A 22437-nucleotide genomic window follows, 5' to 3' on the forward strand; every position below is an offset into this window, starting at 1 on the left:
AAATTCAAACCACATTAGGAAATTTCACAAGGCCCCTTTTAGCCACTTCATTCTCAAAACCAAACCCAGCAACCTTCCCTTTAGGGTGGTTGTAGCAGTTTCTGTTCAAAGAACAACATTTCTTAGCCTGTTTGAGCCATATAAGAGGAAACAATTTACCAACACTTGTCAAATCAGCTGCTCCATATTAGGTCTTGTCAAACAGAGTAAATATATGGTCAGTCTACATCTGGTCTGGTCTTGCTATGTATAGTCTCCCTAAAGGGCACAGTCTAAGCCCAGCTATATATCCCAGAGCTTTAGCTAGCCAAGAGCTTAAGCAACATCCAACATAACCCAAAACTTGCAATATACTGGTGGGGTATAGCGGAAGGGGTGAAACATTTAAAGGCATTAGCAGAGACAACACACACAATTTTCTCAATTTGTTCTGGTCTACCAAGTGAGAGAGAGCTCAGAAGACAGGATTGTACATTCCATCCCATGGGAAAGGGCTGAAGCAAAGGGCTAGACCTAGGAATTCTCTGACCCTGGAAGAAATCCGACGATACAGACAAGCACCACAGCATCTCTCCCTCTGCAAGCCAGCTGGCAACTGCAGAAACTGATTGAGGCACCACAAATCAGACCCTCCATCAGTGTCTGTCACCTGGGGTGAAAGAACAGAACACGCAGAGCTGTGTTGTAAAGGTATAAGGTGTAGTTCTAAGCGAGAGAGAGTGAGATGACATCCAGCAGTTCAGGTCTCGGGTAGAGAGTGGGACTGGGCATATCTGTGAATGACTTCTCAAAGTGGCTATTTCCCTTCCTTGAGTTGCCTCCCTTGGGTCAGCCCCATACCTCATAGCTTCCAGTTCTGGGAAATCCAGGTAACAAACAAGAAGAGTTTGCCTGCCTGGGGAAGTCAATATCCTATCTTTTACTTGTTCCCTGCAGCAGAACACATCTTTCAGTTAACATTAAAGGTCATGCAGCTTTAGCTCAGGCAGGCTGTCAGACAGCTCACTGCTGAGGTCACCTGCTCTGGCTATTTCCAGCCTCTTCTCCAGCACTGCTCCAGCTCAAAACACAGCATGGAGATATCTTTACAATCTACACCAACAGAACAAAGAATTAGCCTTCCCCAGATTCCTTACCCAATATGCCAGCCCTAATGGCAGCTTATGTCTAGTCCCTCCAGCACTGTTCAGTGTGGATCGCAGTCAGTATCAAACTCTAATAAAAAATATCTTCATTCATCTTCTGTGGAAACAGAGAAATACCAAGAAGCATCCTCACAAGCTACCATAAACTCGAATAAAAATAGGTGCCTATGTAAGTGAAACATGGTTCCAAGTGTCCCAGTAAGCTTCCAGCACAGTTACTGCATTCCCCTCTGTAATGCTGGCCAGGGTTTCTGATGCTAATACAATATAAATATTTACTACTAACACTAAGCAACAGGTAACTATCTGCTTTGTATTAAATGAGGGGTACTGCTTGAGCATTTGACCAGTAAAGCTCTATACAGGAGTCCCTACCTGGCATGTGCCTCAGAATAAATGGTAAAGACAAAAACTTAACCCTTTGATGGGACGTAAAGACTCCTTAGGCATTGCCCTAACAGCAACCTGACGTGTCAGAACTGCATCTACAAAGCAGTTAATTGTAGCACGTTTGCCAGTAAAGTCTGAATCAGCAGGATTAGTAAATTGGAAAAACAGAATACAGGGCAGTTTAATATGCCTTATAGCCTCCATTCACAAGAATCTTAAGCATCTTACTAAAGTAGGGCATGAATTTTTTTCTTTTAAAGGAACATTAGCCCTTTGTTCCTGATTTCCTTTAATGCTAAGTGTTAATGCAAACACAAGGGGCTTTTATACCCTAAAAGCAAGGCATAAATCCAAAAGGATAAAGAGGCTGAGAGACAAACCTTCCTGAAGTGAGCAATTTTCACCTTCCTAATCTCACTGGCTGTGTGTCAGCACCAAAACAAAAATGGAGCCACATTAAAAAGTGGTATCTTGGCACTGTCAGAGGAAGTGATAAGTATCATAATTGGCCCTCACATGCAGCTTTACATTACCCTGACACTAGACGAGGAGGGAGGATGAAAGAACAGACAGGCACACACATGTTACCTCTGTCCTGGCACAGCAATCACGCTCTCAGAGCAAAGTTTTAAATATGGCCCAGGTGGTATGCCACTACTCCAAATTGTATTGCCTTCCTGCCTTTAGGTGCCTAATACTCATCCCTACCAGTAAAACTGGGCACAAGAAGTGCCTCTAATCAAATTATCTGTATAACCTCTGGAATGCCCTGAACAGTAGACAGGTTCTGCAGACCTCTGACATCTGCATTACTGTGGAAAACCCTGCTAGGTTCTTCAGATCCTGAGGGTGCAGGAACCAGCCACACTTACCTTCAGGCACCTGGATCTCTCAGTGCTGCAAAGCTCATCAGAGCTGACGTGTCTGAGGTGGAAACCTCACCCAAAGAGGCTGAAAACCACTCTGCCTCTCTCAGCAAGTTCTTGCTTCTCTCTGGAAGAAATGAAGCAAGCAGCAAATTAGGTCAAAAGTTCAAGGATGAACTTGCTGAGCCTAAGCCTCCACTGTCTACCTTTCGTGACACCTCTTATCGCATGGAGAAACCACTGCTATTCTGATTTAATAGTATTTTACTTACTCTTGCATGGTACAGGCAGTGGCACAAGGCAGCAGAAAACAAGTTCCATGAGACACAAATCTAGGCAGGAAAATACATTGGCAAAAAAGTTCAGGCACTGGATTTCATCTGTCTTTGACGCCAATGGCTCCAACCAACTCCACATCTTGCAGGTTTAAAACACAAAGAATGGGCTCATTTCTGCTCAAAGCCACAGTTACAATGCCAAACCTTTCCAATACAGGGGTCAGTTTGTGTTGGAAAGGGACAACAGGACACCTGACCTGACTATGAGATGTCTAAAGCAAAGGGAGGTTGGAATACCATGCCCCTGAGTGTTAGTAACATTGGAGTAAGTGGAGAACAGTTCCTGTGTCTTTCCCTGCAGGCTCGGTGGATGGTACCTCCTTCAAGAACAGACTTTTCACTTGACCTTTCAGGTCAGAGACTGTAGATCTGATTGAAGCAAAAGGGTAAAACTGACTGTGCCTTAAGTTTAGCAATGCCTATTGGGACAACTATTGCAGTGGGGATGGGGTGGGAACCCTTTTGCCAGGGCTCCTGACACAGTCATGCCTCGCAGCAGCAGAGGGCACTTCTGCTGAGCAATTCAATTGTGCTTTCAGCAGAGGAACAGTCTGGCAGCAGAGCCTCTGCCTCCCCACCAAGCCCTGTTCACATTGTTATCTCACTTGTGCCAGCAGAATTTTGTCCTGCAGCAGCACTGTGATGCACACACCACTTCAGGGGGGAAAAATAAATAACAAACCAAAACAATGACGCACTTTTTAGAACCAGCTCAGCTCCCTGATGGGATTTACAGCACGGCAGCAACTCAGGGGGCAACGTGCTGTGAGGCCAGTGCAGGAGAAAGCAAAAGGGTGACATATTTTAAGCTGATGCTGATAGCACAGACACATCTCATGAAATCATAGCTTGACAAGAGGTGGGAGAGTGACATGAGGGAAGGCCTTAGGCTTTCATAGAAAGAAATAGGGAATCAATATTTAATTACAGTAGAACTGCAGTGAAGCTCCATTATTGAAAACCTCTCACCAAGTTGATACAATATCTTTTATCAAAGGAAACTTAATAATCAAGCTACATTGACCTACAAACTCACCAATATTTCCCCACTAATAAAGACAGACATTAATATGGTGAAGAGGAAGAAAGATCAGAAAAACAGAGAAGGAATTAAGATATCCTTTAACTCCATTTCAGTTGCCGAATTGCTATGAGTCTTCAAACAATCTGTGTGGCTCTCTCTTGGGTTCCTATCTAATGCAGAGCAATAAGTTCTTTAACAGGGTCAGAAAAAGGTTTCAAGAGCTGTGGATGGAATGCAGCAGGAAAGTCCTTTATGTTATAAGCAGTACCACATTGTGTCCTGGTGATACTTATATACTGTTCTGGAGAACACAAAGGATGAAAGAACCTTTCTGCATGACTACTTTATGATGACACCAAATCACACTGTAGCCCTTGTGACATCAGTATTATCCTGAGGGAGATGAATGGGAGTGTTGTGGTTTTCCTAATAATAAAACAAAACCAAACCCATACCTGGGACACAGACACCTCACAGAGACATCGTTGCCTTCCCCCAGGGGAGTGATGCATATTCTCTGGATGCTGTTCTACTGTTGCACAAAGCTGTATGGGGAAACAAACACTGGGAACAGTGACATGAATCGTCAGCTAAACCTGTGACAGTCAGGACATCTGGCAGCTGGGGTTGGAGAGAGGATACAGAGCCAGAAAGATGTAAGGATCCTCAATGAGAAAGCTCCGTTGTCACTCATTTTCTGCAGGGAGCAGGTCAGATCTCTCAGGTAGAGATGAGGGAGAGCAAGGGCCAAGATCGCATAGGACAGAGGCACAAGCAAAGCTAGTTCCCACCAGCCAAGCATGGTGAGAAAGCAAAGTGAGGGCAACTGGGGAAACTGGGAGAGTTAGAGCTTAGACACCGCTTCTTGGAGGGACCGAGTATTATTTCCAGTCATTTCAGCAAAAACAAGTAAGGTTCTGTCCAACTCGCAACCAGCAGAGCATATGGAGCCCACCACTGCCCTGACAGAGGGCTTGTGCAGGGACAGAAACACTCCTGATTAAACAAGGCAGATGAGATGGCTCAGGCAGGCTGTGAGCTGACTCTGACCCTGACAGCTCAGCAACAAGGACAGCTGGGAAAGGAACAGCAGGTACCTATTCTCAACAGCCACATGCAATAAGCTGAAGGTGATAACCTTCAGGATATAAATGTCTCAATAACAGAGGCTGCCACTTCACCCCTTTAACTGTCTCAGAAGGACTGAAAGCTTTCCCTGCACTAAGCCAGAGGTCATCTCCAGGAGAGGGCAGACACTTCAGCCATACCCACTTCAAGCTTTATCAGTTATGGATTTAATCACAAGATTTAAACAGACCTCACCTCACAAAGCTGACAAATCTACTACCTTCAGGATTAGCAAAGCCAGTACTGTGTTAGCCATGGAAAGGAACTGTGCTCCACAACACAAATACTCTATCCAGGCCTGTACAAAGGCCAGCTGGTAAACAAGGACAGCAAGATCAGTTCCCAGCATCTCTGAGTTTGCCAATCCAGCCCCTGTGAAACCGAGCTGCAAGAGCAAGAGCTGTCCTGCAGAGCAGTGAACAGCCACCAGCCAGCAGCAGCCTCCTGTGACACACGCCTGCAGCTCTCAGGCAGTTAATCCCCTTGAAACTGAAGAGCTGCGCTTGTCCCTGCAGCAGCTCTCATGTGGCATGCACAGACCTGGGCATCCCCCAGATTCCCTGAAGGTACCCCCTCTACCCAATGCGGCCAAGCGCCTGTTGGGTGCTCTGCAGTTCCAGCCTGAGATTGTCTGAACTCTAAGATTGTGCGTTGTGACTAGCACTTGAGGAAGAGGGGACAATCACTTCCAAGCATGTCCCACAGGCAGCCTCTGATCCAGCACACCAGCAGTAAGCCCTGCAGAAAAATCATGTCCAGATGAGACCAGAACAACTGAGAAAAAAGGAGAGAGCTGGACATATGCCACCTATGCTGAACACTTCATGTTTCCTGCATGAAAGGTAATGCTTGGTTTCTCCCTATGCTTCTGGGTTCAGATCACAGTAACACCCTCCCTGGCACACCATACCAGGCTAGCCCTCCTCAGCAGGAATTAAAGGTTTGCTAGAGGTGGAATAGCAGTGTTTTGCCCACAGTGTCCACTCTACAGAGCAGTTGAGAGCATGCTTACATCTCCGCTTGGGAAGCGGATTACAAACCCTGGCTGTGCAAGATCCTCCTGCAGCACAGGGTTTCCAGATGAACGGTATCATGCTGCTTGGTGCAAAAGATATAAGCCAGTTGTCAGCCCTACTCTCATTTCAACCCTTACCCCTCAGCTCTGTCCATTCCCCATTCTTCTCCCATCAAGTTTTCCTGATTATCCCTTTTGCAAAGGTGCAAAAAATCTACTTCTGCAACAACTGAAAGAATGATTTATTTCATTCTGGCTGCAGTAGGACCTGTTATATCAGAATACATACAAACACATATCTTTTCCCCTCACTCAGTACCTATTTTGAAGATACCTTTCTAACTGCCCTCCATCATTCAACATTGGAACAGGAAGGCCTGTGAGGCAGGAAAGGTGCCTGCAGAGCACCTTGAACACTGTAGTACCACAATTCTAGTGGTACTACAATATTTAATAAAGAATACTTCTTCTGTTGCAGGCAGTAACAGCATTTTTCAGTCTGGCTACTATTCACTAAACTCTTCATACATCAGTTTCAATACTCAGTTCTCCTCCACAGATCCCAGTAGCAAAGCTTGCTCATTCCAACAGCAGGTCTGCAACAGGCCATCAAACCATCCAGTGCCAGATTTTGGATGGAAGAGGTGTGACAATAAAGCAGCCCACCTTGAAGCGTCAACTTTGAGTTCTCTTAATCAGTTGCAGACATATGGTTCTTCCTGTTGTTGAGCTGTGCAGTAAAACAACTTGACCTCACACAGACCAAGAAAAAGACCATGGCTAAGCTACATCCTGCACCTGATCTTCTATCTGTCTATTGCCAGGCAAAACCTTACAGAACTATATCCACCCACATCTCTCCTAAGGCAAAGGGTGGATTTAGAGGCTGCAGGCAAGCCCAACGCATATTCTCCTCCCACGGCTCTCCCAGAGCACAGCATGGAATCACAGCCTGCCAGCCCTGGGTATCCTTTACTTCTCCTCCAGTGCTGCCTGTTCAGCAGTGTTCCCTGGTTTCATTTTCCCAGAGTTCCTCAACTATAACAAACCATAATGAACACTACAGTGCTTCCCATGGGGGCTGTTTCTGCTGGACCACTTGGGCAGCAGCAGGTTGTCCTGTGCAGAATCAGAGTTCTGACCATGCAAGGAGCAGAACACACCACCACTCACTGACTTCATGCTGCAGTTGCTTAAACTCTTTCCTCACACATTTGTCATTTTGTCAAAGTAGTTTCTCACGGGGAAAGTGGGAAAAGTTACATTTTCCTCCAGTACCTCCCCTGTACCAGCCCTGAATCCACAAAGGTCTGAGCACTGACACCTCATTTATTTCTTGTGGACTGGTGGCATTGGGATACAAATGAGATGCACAATCTCCATACTGCTGGGAAGCACTTGTAGTCATGGCATTCATCTTTCAACTCCTCTGTCCTTGTCAAGAACTCCAGGCTGTTCTACAATCACTGAGCATCCTCTGTAACAGCAAATAGGACAAGCAGGAGGTGTTAAGGTCTCAGCATAGTTGGGACAGAAGGGATAAGAATAGAACCAAGGCACACCCAGTAAGATGGTTTCAAGGTTCAGTCCCATACCAATCCCTGACAGAGTACAGCAGTAGCCCAAGAATTCCCCTCTGCCACTATGTTGTATGCTCAGCAGACCATAGGAACCCCAGCTTCTTGGACCACTATATTCAGACAGAAGAACAGGCAAGATGCCCATTAGAATATCAAATATTTGAACTAACCGCCCTCGAAGGCATCTTGTCCAGCTGACTAAATATTGTGTGTCACAAGGGTTTCAGCAAAGGGCTCCATGTCAGGATACTTGACGCTAGACCAAGCTTGGTCATGACCCCCCAGGAAATCACTTCAACTTTGTTTTACACTGTCCATTGTCTCTCCTGGGAAGCAAAGGTGCTTCTCAGACTTTCGGATCACTAAAGAAACAGCAAAGGAAAAAAAAATAGAAATTCAAAAAGCCCTTTCTGCCTTCAGTGCTTTGCTTATGCTCACTTGTTTAGCAAGAGATGGAGCTGAGTTGTGCCAGGCTGCACTCACACACTGTTGTTTCTTAACAGGACTTCAGCAACCTCGACAAGAAGTTATCTGTGTGAGAGGCTCCTGTAACCATCAGTGCTTCAGTTCCAGGGCCTTTACCTTCACTACCTGCTACCTTATTGATCTGCTCCTGCTGGAGCTTTCTCATGTTTTAGTCAATTCACAGATTAGTGAGAGATTCAATCTCTGAGCAGATGGGCAAAACCAGATTTTGCATAAGAATAACCCCAGGAAAGAACATAGTTAGCAGGCCGGTTCAACTTCGGAAGCTGTAAATTCAGGGAGACCTGAAGAGAACAAACCTTAAATCTCAACAAGGGATGCTTCTGCCCTCCTCCTGCAGAGGAGTGTAAGAAACAGCTCTTGGGGTTCTAGAAGATACAAGGGAACTCCACAAAGAGGTTTGTGTATCCGAGGTAGTTGTGACCTCAAGAACTGGCAGGTCTGGCACCCTGACACTTCATAAAACTCAGGAGTAATGTCCGGAGAGTGTTGCTCGAGAACTACAAAGATTATGTTAAGCAGCTGTGTAGCTTCGGGTAAGGCGATCCAGCCTGAAGCTTAGCCTCCAACATGACAAATGTGTTGGCAGGGAATAGGGAAGCTGCAAAGAGCACATACCTTCAGACGGGGAAGGAGAAAGGATTATCACCACAGAGCCCTTGCTAACTGCCTTAGAGAGCGGCGCCCACCCGCGGAGGAAGGTGGGGCTTCCAACCTGCGCACGATGGAACTCAAACACGCAAAGCAACCGCCGTTAGCAGGACCCGGGGCTGCCATCGCCCAACCCGCCTCAGCGACCGCCTCAGCCGGGGGTTCCGAGCCCCCAACGGGGGGGGGGTGCGCACTACACCTTCCAGAATGCCTTGCGCCGTCTCCTAGGAGACGCGGCGGTGTGGTTGGGTGGGGGGTCACACTCCCCCCGCCGCGCCTCCCGTGGTGCCCCGCGCGGCATGGAGCGGCGCGTGGCGGAGCGGCTCCGCGGCGCCCTGGGCCCCTTCGGCTTCGAGGTGCACGCCTTCAAGGTACGGACGTCACAGAGGGGGCCCCCGCCGTGACGTCACGCGCCGTGACGTCACTGGGGGCGGTGTTCTTATTCCCGGGGTCCGAGGGGAGCGGGTGCCGGGGGTTGCGTGTCCCGGACCGGCGGTGACCGCTGCGGCTGCCGAGACGGGGGTGTTTGGCCCGTCGGTCACCCCCGCTCCAGGCGGGGGGGAGGCACTGCGCCGCCGCCGCCCGTGGTTCCGGAGGCCGGGGCTGGACGTGCTTTAGCCGCCGGGCCCCCTCCCCAGCCCGCCAGCTCTGCGCAGGCCGGCCGGCCGGACGACACACCCCCCTGTGCTAACGGCGGCCGCGGTCGCCTGCTCCTCCCGCAACCGACAGCAGGCGGCAGTGCCTCCCCGGGCCTCGGCCCGCTCCGGCGCGAAGCCATCGCCTGCGAGCCGCTGCGGACCGGAGGCTGACCCTCCTGCGGCACCGCACGCTCCTCCTCGGGGCCGGGGAAGGGAGGGAGAGGGGTTCAGACCGCCCCCCCCGGGCGGGCCCGGCCCAGCACAGCGGTTCCAGGGCTCGGAGCCGTGTTGCGGGGCGGATGGCGCGAGTTAACGGACAAGCGGGAGAGGCCTGTTGCGGCCGCGCGGTGAAGCGGGTCGAGGTTAAGGCCGTGCCTTAGCAGCGGCGGAGCGCCAGCCGAGCTCGGGGTTTGCTCGGGTCCCTTATGTTGGTCCCAGTCTGATAAGGTCGAGAGAATTAAAGGTACATCTGGACCAGCAGAGAGTAAAGTCCTCTAAGCAAGTTTAAACTTTAAACGTAGAAACACGTGTACCGAAGTGCAGGCTGCCTCACCGCGGTAAGCGGCTGATGGCACGGCTCCTTCTGCCCTGAGGCAGGCAGCCTCTTCCACGATCTCTGTGTTGAATTGTATTCGCTCAGCTCCCACCAGAACTTGGGGCTTCCTTCTTTGCCCGCCACAGGGCCAATCTGCAATAAATCACCAGTCTGCAATAAATCAATCTGCAATATCAAATACAAATCGACAAACATAAATCAGTACAATAAACACGACCTTCCCTTCCTTAGGGAATGTTGTATTTGTTACCTGAAATACTTGTATTTCCTGCTACATTCTTAATCTGACAGTTAAAGGGAATGAGGCACTGAGAGAAGTGAAATCTCCAGAATTTGAAGAATTTAACACTGCTTTCCTGAAACACAGAAGCAGAATTAGGGGCAGAACCCAGATCAAAAAGACTACAGCTACCAGAGGAAAAATCTTATAGTGCTGTATCTCTTCCCAGATTTAATTTTCATACCACCAGCCCTAGTATATTGACTGATGTACACTGGGAAATCAGCAAACCTCAGATTCTCACCTCTGTAATTTCTTTTAACACCTCAATTCAGCATCTGAAACAAGAGCCACAAAACTGATTAAACTTTGGGGCTGATATAAGAATGTATCTTCATAATAAACTTAGTTTTCAACCCGTGTTTCCACGTGGGCGGGCCTGGCTGCCACTGTCACCTGCAAAGTCACTTTCAGATTAATTTCACTCAGAGGTGACCAGTATTTTGTGTTTTCAGACTAAATATTAAGAGTTCTATTACTTGACATCTCTCTGAACGTTAGACCTGGTCTTTATGGCATCCCAGGAGAGTGGGAGTTGTCCTAACCCCTAAAAAGACTGACGTTATTGTGCAGTACATTAGTAGTGGGGTGCAGGGGGGGTCAGCCATTTCCTCCCCCTACCTGGCAGTTGCTGGTCTCAGCCCTGTCCCCTTGCTCATGTCTTCCTGCTGCCCTGGTGTGATCCCTCATTTCTGGACTGCGTTATAACACATCCAGCCCTGGAACAAACACCAAAATGTGTGTGTGTCACAATCCATGCACTACAGCTGACGCTTCTGGTGGGTTTTAGCACTGCTAGGAGCTTCACGTCCTTCATTTTCACACATGAACATTTCTTGCTGAAGAAATAAACCATGCAACTTGTCACATGAGCAAAACAGAAGTACCACTTTCTTTCTGGCTGAAGATGTGGGAAAAAAAAAACCCAAACCCAACCTGTAAAAGCTTTATCTAAACCAAAAAACCTGATTTGCATTGGCAAGACTGGTTGCTGCTACTTCCCTCTAGGGTTTCTGAGCAGCAGAGCTGGATAAAGGGCAGCCTTGAGCTGGCTGCAATAGGTGATTCTTATCTCTCACACACACCTCACAGTGCAGCTTCCAGAAACTCTGAATCCCATATGCAAAACAACTTGGTTTGAATGGAAGGCAGGCTGCATATCCGGGTTGTAAATGAAGGTGGCTGCACTTCATTCCACTTCTTTAAATTCCTGCATGCCCACTAGCCAAAGAGTGGTGCCCCTGTTCTAATGGAGATTTGTTTTTCTTTGCCAAAGGTTGGATGGTACAATGCTGTTGTCCAGCCTGCCTTTCATCTCCCCTACCCAGATGACACACTGGCCTTCGTGGTCCTCAGCATGCCTTCGATGTTTGAAAAAGCCCTTAAACCTTTTGTGAACAAAGAACGGTTAAAAATAATCCGGGATCCTGTGGATCAGTGTGTTTCTCATCATTTATCACGTTTGAAGGAGGTAAGAACCTGAAAAACTGATTCCTTTTATTGTTGTTGTATATAACTAGGTGAGTTGAGCAGTAGACAATGCCTTCCAGGTTCCTGCCCATGCTGTTTAGAAGGGTAAAGCATTATTCATGATGGTAAGAGCATCCACAGGCTGTTGACCTGCTTTACTTACATATTCTGCCTCTTTGCCGTTACAGCCTGTAGTTATGTAGAGTGCTTTACAGCCATAGTTGAAAACTCAAGGCCACAAGCTGATAGATTGTGGTAGCAGGATGTCTGGAGCATTCACAGGTGCCTGATTTGCTAGCATCCAGCAAGTAGTGGCAAATATTTTTCCATGATCCTGGGCTGATGTTGTTTATAATTTTCCCAGAAATTCCCTGACCAGACAGTGGACATCATGTTTGATTATGAGATTCTGCCAAACCGAAAGCCTAAGTTCTTGGCGCAGACAGCTGCCCATGTTGCTGGAGCTGCATATTACTACCAAAGGAAGGATGTGAAGCTTGATCCTTGGGGGAAGAAGGTGAGGCAAAATCACACCCTGGGAAGAACCACTAAACTGCAATCACTGAATCATACAACTGTTGTTTACTCACTAGTTCTTCCCATTGGAAAATACAAAGTCCATATAGATGCATAAAGTGTTTCTAACAGGAATCAGAAGCTTCCAAGATTCTTCACGGTGGTAAGGAGATGCATACATGGACAAAAATACCCTGATCTATTAAACCTACTTAGACAGGAGAATAGATTTCAGTGTAAAAGACGACCTGTTGCTTGGAGCATTATAAATAAATAAATAAATAATTGCACTGTAGTTAATTTCGCTGTTAGATTTTCAAAAAGGGACCTCTCCCCACATTGCAGGGTGGTGTGGGCACAGGAAAATGGGAATGAAATGCAATGCTTCGAGCCACATGTTCAGGAAAGCATTCCTTTCTTCTCTGTATGGCATTCCAACAGAGGGCAAGGAGTGTGAGAAGTTGCATTGCAACTTGATCCTTTGAACTCTAACCATTACTAGAGATAAAGTAAGACATCCTAGATCCTTCTTCTTTTTTTTTTTTCCTTCCAGAAGATCTTTGGTGTATGTATCCATCCCAGGTATGGTGGCTGGTTTGCTATCCGAGGTCTTCTCCTGTTCCCAGATATTCAGGTACCATTCCTGGAGCAGTCTGCCCCCATTGACTGTGTGAGCACAGAGGAGCAAAGAATTGAGTTGCTGGAGCAATTCAATTTCCACTGGCAGGACGCTCGCTACAGGGACATAATTGAAGTGAAGGAAAAGTATTCAGAGGAGCAAAAAGCCTACTTTGCCACCCCTCCAGCGGAGAGATTCAAACTGCTGGGGCTGCCCCAAGAAGTCCACAGAAGCATATTTCACTGAGTAACACAGTTCTATGAAGGAACAGAGGGCAAGTGAAGTGTAACTCATAAGCACCTTCTTTTCCATGGTGCTGAGGAAGACAATGTGCTGATACAGAGATGGCAAATCCAAGCGGTGTGTGCAGCGTCTCAATGCAAACATCAGCTGCTCAGAGTAAGAGGGAGCGCTGCATCATGGCACTTGTGGTCTGGAGGAAGGTGGGAGCGGTCTGTGCTGTTGCTGATTTGCTTTGTGTTTTTGGGAGCCTGGTAAGATGCTGATGAGCCTTAGGTTGGGAAAAGTTCAGCCACGCTGGCATCTGGAAAACACGTGCTGCTCATTAGAGAAGTCATTTTTATTCTGAAGAATTTTCTTTCCAAATGTTTTGGGTTTATTCTGTGTACAAGTAAAGTTAAATTTCAATCATTGTACTCCAGAATATTTTGCCTGACCTCAGGGCAGTTACTTTTTCTAGATGTATCCTGCATTTTATTATCCTGTGTCGTAACTCTCCCTAGGGAGTACATGTTCAGTATTTTCAGTATTGTCTTCCTCAGAAAGAGAATTTGCCCTGCATTCCTTCACTTGCAGTGAAGCTGGCTTAGCTTAGTTAAGAAATCTTTTAATGTCTCCTTTCCTTACCATCCAAAAGAAAATTCTCCAGAGATTGTTTTATTGAGTAGTGTGGTCCTGTACATGGAGCAGGAGTAAGGAAAACAGAGCCAACAGCAGCTGCCTCCTTCAGGGTAGTTACGAAAGGGAAAAGGACAATACAAAGGTCACAGCTCGAGCCTGCCGTTTCCTCTTGGCCCAGAGTCAGCTCCTCAGAACAAGGTGCCATCTTTAGGTCAGTTTTAATCATTGTATAGAGCAGCCAACTAAAATCTTCAGCGAGATGCTGAATAATGTTTTTACTGATGTTACAATAACTGACTGAAAAAGACAATTCTCATGACCTTTTCCTAAGGTAGATGAGGTTTGCATTTAAGGTATAAGCTACACACACCACAGTTTTACTACCATGGCTTCCTGTTGTACTTTCTGTATGAGGGAGGTAAACCTGCACACACATAAAAACCATTGCATGAATGTCTGAATATGTGACAGGTTTGCCTGTCACTCATGACAGACAAAATACTCATGACATCCATGTGCCATATTGCTGGATAAAATATTTTCAGACAGAAATATTATTTTTTTTTCATTACTTTCTCCTGTTAGATTTGTTCAGAGGTTACAATGTCACTGGGAATCAGCAATTTAATTTATCTTAGGGTACTTTGAGGCTCAGGCCTCATTGAAATAATATATTATAATAAAGTAAAGTAATATTTTGTGGGAGTTTTGTTGCTTGTCTAGAATGCAGTGCTGCAAACTAAGCAATTTTTCCCTGTCTGTGATATCGACATGATTAAAAATACGCTCTTTGCAGAACTGAGCCCTTTCTTTTTATTTTACGTTGTTATTCTTGGTGCCTTTTGGAGACTCAAACACTAAGGTTGCCTTCACACTAAGTCTCTGCTTGATATACTTCTTCATAGGCTGTATACTAACTAAACACAATCAAAATTAAGTTTGTTTTCCTGTAAACAGAGTAGTGAACTGGGTTGGTTTGGTGTATTTGCCGTTACAAAAACATCTCTGTTGCTTTCTATACTTTGTTCACCACATCTGACCAAGGCAGACTCCTGACTTACTGTATGGTAGTGATACTGTGATTTTTAATTTAAGCAATATAAGGAAATTTATATAAATTCTGTTCTTATGTTATAGAATTACTTCTGGTTAAAATGTTGCTTGACCTTGCAGAACTTTCCAATTGAACTGTAATTTAACAGGGACTTGAATTAATGGTTCACATTAATAACACATACAAAACACTGATTCTCTTAGAAGGATAAATACAGAAAGGAATCAGATTTAGCTTTGTACCTTTCAATTTAAAGTAAAATATTTTGGGGTTGATTTCTTACAAATATTTAATATTCTGTCTTAGTTTTTTTTTTAAATCAGATTCCCATTGCCATTTCATTTCAATTTTTGTAATTTATTTCTCTTCACATGGTATTTTGGTTAATAAAATATACAAAATTGTAAGTAACCTTCTGTACTGAGTATTTTTATTTAAACAATGCAGTGATTAACTTGTAGAGAGCTAAAGATGTTGAAGTGAGAATCAATTATTATGTTTTTAATGTAACGAAAATGTGAGCTACCTAAGACGCACAAAATCCAGCATCTGAAAACAAAAGAAAGTTATCTTGGTGGAAGTTAGTAAACTATTATGGCAGGCTCTTAGAATCACAGAATCATAGAATGGTTTGGGTTGGAAAGGACCTTAAGATCATCCAGTTCCAACCCCCTGCCATGAGCAGGGACACCTCGTACCAAACCATATTGCCCAAGGCTCTGTCCAACCTGGCCTTGAACACTGCCAGGGATGGAGCATTTACCACTTCTATGGGCAACCCATTCCAGTGCCTCACCACCCTCACAGTAAAGAACTTCTTCCTTATATCTAACCTGAACTTCCCCTGTTTAAGTTGGAACCCATTGTCCCTTGTCCTATCACTGCAGTCCCTGATGAAGAATCCCTCTCCAGTATCCTTGTAGGCCCCCTTCAGACACTGGAAGGCTGCTCTGAGATCCCCACACAGCTTCTCTTCTCCAGGCTGAACAGCCCCAACTTTCTTAGCCTGGGATATATAAAAAAAACCAAACATACAGCACATCATGAATAAGTCTAATAAATGTTTTTTTCCCAGGTTGGTTCAGCAAGCACATGACAATGCACTTCCATATTCTCTTCTGTTCTTACAGTAACAGAAGTTCAAGGTGTCCAGTGACACGTAACTGATATTTGACGGATCTTCCCTCAGGAACATAGAAGTAATACCTGTAAGTACGGGAATTCTTGTTTGTTAAAACAGACTGAGTCACAGGAAGGGCAAATGTGTGTTCTTTGTGCTTCTAACAATACAGTTATGTCAGGCAGAACAGAGTACAAGTATTCAATAACATTTCCATTCCTACTACAGTAATTTTGGTGTGAATTGGATTGGTTCTTAGTGTCTTTCTCTTAAACAGGTCACTGAGATCCACAGCTGCAGCTGGTAAGTTTCTTTCTTTGATGGTTGGAGTGTATAATGCTCTTTGTCTTACAAAATTGAAGTTTGAGAACCCGTTTGACTTATCTGTTGGGACAAGACTAGACATGGTGAGGAACGGATCATTCTTGGATCCTGGGGCATTGTGAAGACATTTTCAGCACTTAGAAATGTCAAACAAGTAATACAAGTAATTGCAAATACTTGGATAGATTTTCTTGTTCATGTATCACTTTATGTTTTTAGACAAGTAAGTTTTTTCTCCAAATCCTAATTTTTACACATTTATTAAAGTATCTTTTTTCCCTCAATATAACCAGAACAGCGAGTATTCAAGAGCTGAACAGTAAAAAAACCCTCAAAATTTAAATTAAAAGCTACTTGAATTTGAATTCAATTTTAGCAACTAGATATTCAGTATATTTCAAGCTAACAAAATATTCTATGAGAATTAACAAATTTGTAATGTTTTTCATGCACATAACATCATCTTCTTCAGTTAAAATTTCCTTCTTCTTTTACTTAAAAACGTTAAAATAACGGAGATTTTTATTAAGATTAAAGATGTGACAGAAAATACCAAATAACTGCCCAGCACAATCTAATCTCATGACAAGAAGCCATGAGGATTATTGCTCAGAAATGGAAAAACACTTGAAAACACACTGTTGGTTTGTTGGGGTTTTTTTATACCAGTTAGATTGATTACATCTCAGTGGTACAAGAATAAGCGCTGATGTTTCTTTAGGGTGTGAAGTAGAGTTTGGCAAACCTAATTCCTGATACTGCCTTATTTCCTTCTTCTGTAAAAAGGTGGCTTGTAACAATCCTGTCTTTGTCCAAACGATGGAAGACTGAAGAGGGTTGGCTTGTATAAACCAGTGCTGGTGTGTCAGACAGAACTAACCAACCAACCTTATGAGAGCAGTGCACTCTTCTGGTTTGGTGTTGGATTTTGTTTTGGGTTTTTTCAGAGCTAGATTGCCCTCCTCTGGGTCAGAAGTATAATTTTACTCATTCAGTATAGTATACGTGGTCTTTTATTCATTTGTGACCAAAATTTTGGTGGTGTAGCTACTATTTAACCTGAGTTAAATTACTGAAAATACAGTGACTTGAATTTGATTAAAAAGAAAGAAAAAAAAAGTGAGTAAAGATTTCTGTATTTCTAAACCCAAGAAGTGGCAGCTACTGATGAGCACCTCTGTGGTTATCAGCAGTCTTTATTCAGCCCCACACAAAGAGTACATGTAAAAAGTTACCTTTGAATACTGATAAGTGGCAACAGCTCCAAAGTTCTTCCTCTAAGGGGAAGTGAGATTTGCCATCTACTGCAGCAGAGCCAGCTGCACCTCTGCAACCTCAACTGTCACTAATTCATCTGCCAAAACAGACATGGATATTAATGAGACTTTTCTTGCTGCGAAGTTGGCTTCATGTCATATCGTATATCCTGTGAGAGATCATCCATCACGTCTGCTTCAGAGCACTTCCCTTCTAGGTTTTCAAGGAGGAAACAGAAAGAACCAAGGAACACAAACATGTTTTCTCTGTGACTGAAACAAGAGATAGATGTTCATGTTCTTTAAAAAAACCCCAGTAATTTAGATGAAAAAATGGGGTGCTATTTTTTTTTTCCAAATAACTGAAACACAGTAATGGGAAAGATGGTGGGAAACTTCAAAAAATGAAATATTTTATCGCATAATGAGCAATAAGATATTTTAATGGAATTTTAAAATCTCTCCAATACTCTACCACAATCTGCAAAATGTGATTATTTATGTATAAAAGTATTTGGAATGGCTACTTCCTGGAAAAAAATAAAATACATAACTATCATTCATTAATATTACATCTATAATACATTTTTTTTTTTTTTGGATGTTTGTACATAATTCAGTGAGCAAGCAAATTTATTTTTAGTAACTGCATATGTTTTACTTCCCCCAAACAGTTCCTAAAGGAAATTTTGAAAGAGAGTTTGAATTTTTTCTGGTTTTTAAGATAGCAGAATTCCTGCAAGTAAATTAAAGACAGGAAGGGGTGGGGGGTATTGTGGGGGTTGAAAAATACCCTACAGAGCCTTAAATTTATGCAGAATCCTTACTTTTTCTATGAATGCATAAGAATTCTTATTCCTTTTAAAGAAATTAGGTAGCTTTAGGTTTTAATTTCATGTCGTAACCATTTTTCCAGTATTGTTCTGATCAGTCAATCTTTTTTAACAGGCTGTTCTTCCAAAATATAAACGACTACGGCAATAAAAATGAAAAAGAAATTAATCTTATTTTTGTGAACAGTAAATTTAATGAAATACATTACTTTTAAATTACATTGTTTTATTAAGTGTAGATTGAAGACTTGTTTCTCTCTTGACGAAGGATATTAATCTTATTTGTCAGTGCAGATACTTCAAAAGTATGTTGCTGCAGAACATGGAACACAAAGCTCCTGAGCTCACAGTTTGAGAGGACAGAGCAATCTTGGTGACTTCACATATATTCATGTATCTATGGTCAAATGGTATTTCACACAGGAAGACTAAATTGAGACACGTGTCCCATAATACGCACAACGATTTCAGTTTCAGTTGAAAGAGCCAAGTTTCACATTAAAGTCCAAACCTATCATCACTAGGTGTGGCAAGAGGAGCTTACACAGGCACATCTCTTGTTACGGAGCACCGCAAACAACTTACAGCACGATGGCAACCTGTCCTCTGCAGCCACGTAGTTCATTATGCGGGCGTTTGATTTGCACAGGCTTTGGCCTGCAAAGCCATGCCGTAACGTCACATGTGTGACGTTACACCAATGTCTGTGTGTGTGAATTACACCAACATTACAGGTGAAGACACTGCCTAGTGACTTGATAGAAACACAGACATGTGGTCAGCCAAAGGAAAATCAGTTCTGACTGTTTGTTAAATGCAAATTAATCTGTTTTTTTTCTTCTTCTAATATTGAAAACAGAAGCTTATATATTAATGATCAAAATGATACCTATTTCTTTGATTTCCTGGTTCAGTGTTCTTTCTTGTGTACCATTAATTTGTATCCAAAAAAGACAGCGACAGCTTTAACACACTTTCTGAATTGATGTGCAAGAGTGCTGTGTTCCTACTAGCACAGGCTAGACAGAGCCACTACTCTGTGGCTTCACACCACTCCAATGCACTTATTTCATTTCACCCTTGGCAAAGTAGAACCATGATGTCTTAAGCCCTCTATGCTTTACCTGTCTAGCAAGTTACTTCAGAATATGTATTTACACAGTTTGTCCTGTGATACTGAACACCAGACCCACTGAAAACTTCAGAGGGTATATATCATTTTTCAAACTATTAATATGATAAACCTCATTATTTTAACATAATCTTTACATGACTGTTGCTATGATGTATAACATTACAAAAAAGTACAGTCATGGAACTTTTGTAAACACACTTTCCTAACCAAAGTACATAATTTTGCAATACCTGCCAGGTGTAAGCTACTTGCTTTTGTTCTTTGAAGTGTATTGATCTGTTGGGTAATCCAATAACTTGTTCTTCAAAGGCCCGATAAAAAGGCTGGAGCACTTGTTAACAAAATAGTACTTTTAAGATTTAGTAACTTTTTAGAGTATTTTTCAAAGCCAGTGAGAAACCTGTCTCGTACAGTGTTAATTCTTCAAACATTACTAAGCATCTTTTTCTTCTTATAAACATCTAAAAATAAATACACAATCATTAATTTTGAAATAGCATTGTGCTGGTTTTGACTGGGATAGAGTTAATTTTCTTCATAGCAGCTGGAATGGGGCTGTGTTTTGGATTTGTGCTGGAAACAGTGGATAACACAGGGATGTTTTTGCTAAGTGCTGAGCAGTGCTTACACAGAATCAAAACTTTTTCTGCTCCTCACCCCACCAGTGAGCAGGCTGGGGTGCACAAGAAGGGACCCATGCTGGAGCTGTCTATTTCTAAGGACTGCACCCATGGAAGGGACCCACACTGGAGCAGTTTGTGAGGAGCTGCAGCCTGTAGGGTGGATTCATGTTGGAGAAGTCTGTGCAGAACCATCTCCTGGGGGAGAGACCCCACACTGGAGCAGGGGAAGAGTGTGAGGAATCTTCCCCCTGATGAGAAAGGAGCCATTCCCTGTTTGTCAGTGCTGCTGGAGGGGGGAGAAGGTAGAAGATTCGGGAGTAAATTTAAGCCTGAGAAGAAGGGAAGGGTGTGGGGAAGATGTTTTAAGGTTTGTTTTTTATTTCTCATTATCCTGCTCTGATTTGATTGGTAATAAATTATTTTCCCAAGATGAGTGTTTTGCCTTTGACAGCAATGTGTGAACGATCTCTCCCTGTCCTCACCCAATGCAAATAATTTTTTAGAGATTATCTGAAGACTGAAACTTCATATGCTTGTAAAGTTTTCACATGCTTGTAAAATGTTCTCTTGCAAAGCAGCGAACCAGTTTTATAACCACCCAGTAATCACAGCGATCAGCTACAAGTAAAAAGAAATAGGAAAGAGACACTGTAAGATGAATTTCAGTTTCCCTTCACCTAATTATTCTAAGATATAAAGAAACTAATGAATTCAAGGTTATATTTATAATAAGCAGCCAAAATGCGAAATAAAATAAAAAAGATGAAATCACTCACACGTTAAGAAAGGGCAAACATCACATTCAAGATTCTGTCCTTTCTAAATAGCATCTGCTGTGTGCATCTTCAGGGAAAATCCCACTAAACAGGACAGCACACTGCAACAGCTATCTGTCTTGTCACCAAAACTGAGTGTTGCTGATGTGTTTTTTACTGGGACATATGGCACCATTGATCATGAAATCGAAACCAGTGCATAACTGCAATGAAAATGGTACATGAAAGTGTTTCTTAATGAGGATAACAGTTATCTGAATGTCATAGAAACACCAATCTAAGATGTCACAATAGCAGGAGTAAGGTGTAAGCCCCAGAGCACTTACTGGAAATTCCAAGCTGCATATGAACTAAGTTTGAGCACAGAAATAAACCCAGACTCTTCTTGATTTGTAGAAGTGTTGTGTGTTACCCATACTGTGTGTTATACTCTTGGAAACATTAAAATGACAGTTTGGCAAATGTTCCCATGAATTCCTCACATGCCTAAAGAATAAACAAAACCCTAAAAATATTTAATTGCATTAATTCCCACAGTCAATCATTTGGTGTAAACATGTCAGACAGTTCGTAACCCACAGGTATTTTGATTCTTGGCTGTTTGGAATTTCCACATTATCATCATTCACCAGTGACTATGATGTTTAAATACATACTGTTAGTAGTGTCTCTGTGTTCCAACTCCCAGCAGACAGCATCAGTCCAGTTCTAAGTGCAATGTTTTTCTCAGCAAGAGAAGTTTTCCTCAATTAATAGCTACTCAAGTAGTGATCAAGATTAACCACTTTTCAAAACAGAAGAATTAGCACATGAACACAACCACTAAAAGGTGGGAGGCGTTAAAAGTATGTTGACCACCACCAGCCATCACTCCAAGCAGAAGTGAGCACAGCTGCGTTAGCAGGGAGGGTGAGCTCCAAACCTCCTGTCAGAACTTGAGTCTCCACATGACCAGCACACATAGGAAATACCGCACCGAAGGGAACACGCTGCATCAGAGGAGCGGGGGAGACAAATGAAGACAAGAGGTGTTTTTACGGGACGTACCGGCTCCCGGATCTCTCATCGGGGCAACCCCGGCCTCTCTTCCCGGCCGCAGCCATGACTGACGGACGCCGCCATTCCCGCCGAGGGGCAGCCCCAGCACTGCGCGAAGTGAGGCACCGCCCGCGCCCCCGGCCGCAGCCAATCCCCGGCCCCCGTGCGGCGGCCGCTGGGAAAGCGCGGGAGGCGCCGGTGAGGGGAAGGGCCCGCTCCGGTGAGGAGCCCAGGCGTGCCCGGGACAGGCACCGCAGGACTCCCTCCGAGCCCACAACGTGAGAGAACTCCCTTCATCCCCTACGACAAGGGTAGAAAAGAGAGCAGCTAGTAAGTCTATTCCTTTTAAATGCTCCCTTTTTAACATTTGAAGAGTGAACACAGATGTGAGGAGGGATTTCTATCATGGTGAAGGGCTGAACTTGGTCATTAAAGTAGAAGCCCTCAATTTAAGACAGAATAGCCTTATTTGCCATGCTATCAGGAGCTAGGAGGACTTCATGCAGCATTCATATATAGTAGCCCAATTAAAACAGGTGCAATTTTTCTGAGTAAGAGCAGAAGTCACTTTGGTGTGACTACAAGAAAGATACCCCATTCCACGAGGTTAGAACACACTAATACTGTACCCTCCAAACTGCTGTAATCAATTTCATAACATTTCAATGCTAATATAGCTAGGTACAACTAATGTACATTGTACATTAGATTAGCT

At 43.9% G+C, this 22437-nt stretch overlaps 2 protein-coding genes across 3 annotated transcripts in view; one reads left to right on the top strand and one right to left on the bottom strand.

Annotated features, from left to right (window-relative positions):
* The window catches only part of TESK2 (testis associated actin remodelling kinase 2), a 114517-nt gene extending 112000 nt beyond the window's left edge, over nucleotides 1-2517 (bottom strand). Inside the window, exon 1 of the mRNA XM_030496518.1 lies at nucleotides 2408-2517. The gene's annotated coding sequence lies outside the window, so the exon portion shown is untranslated. The remainder of the gene's footprint in view (nucleotides 1-2407) is intronic.
* A 6376-nt stretch (nucleotides 2518-8893) lies between these two features.
* Nucleotides 8894-15022, top strand: MMACHC (metabolism of cobalamin associated C). 2 transcript variants are annotated; one of them, XM_030496529.1, is made up of 4 exons: nucleotides 8894-8994; nucleotides 11374-11568; nucleotides 11932-12084; nucleotides 12637-15022. In XM_030496529.1, the coding sequence occupies exons 1-4, from the start codon at nucleotides 8923-8925 to the stop codon at nucleotides 12946-12948; spliced, it is 732 nt and encodes a 243-aa protein (XP_030352389.1). In that variant the 5' UTR covers nucleotides 8894-8922; the 3' UTR covers nucleotides 12949-15022. The 2 variants fall into 2 exon arrangements, with proteins under 2 accessions (XP_030352389.1, XP_030352390.1); XM_030496530.1 differs by having other exon boundaries at nucleotides 12640-15022.
* Nucleotides 15023-22437: the final 7415 nt, after the last annotated feature.

The sequence above is a fragment of the Strigops habroptila genome, chromosome 8 (genome assembly GCF_004027225.2).
Source record: "Strigops habroptila isolate Jane chromosome 8, bStrHab1.2.pri, whole genome shotgun sequence".
NCBI lineage: Eukaryota > Metazoa > Chordata > Aves > Psittaciformes > Psittacidae > Strigops > Strigops habroptila.

Coding starts and splice junctions, on each gene's coding strand:
- MMACHC (XM_030496529.1), top strand. CDS start 8,923: ATGGAGCGGCGCGTGGCGGAGCGGCTCCGCGGCGCCCTGGGCCCCTTC. Junction 11,569..11,931: donor ATTTATCACGTTTGAAGGAG/GTAAGAACCTGA, acceptor TAATTTTCCCAG/AAATTCCCTGACCAGACAGT. Junction 12,085..12,636: donor TTGATCCTTGGGGGAAGAAG/GTGAGGCAAAAT, acceptor TTTTCCTTCCAG/AAGATCTTTGGTGTATGTAT.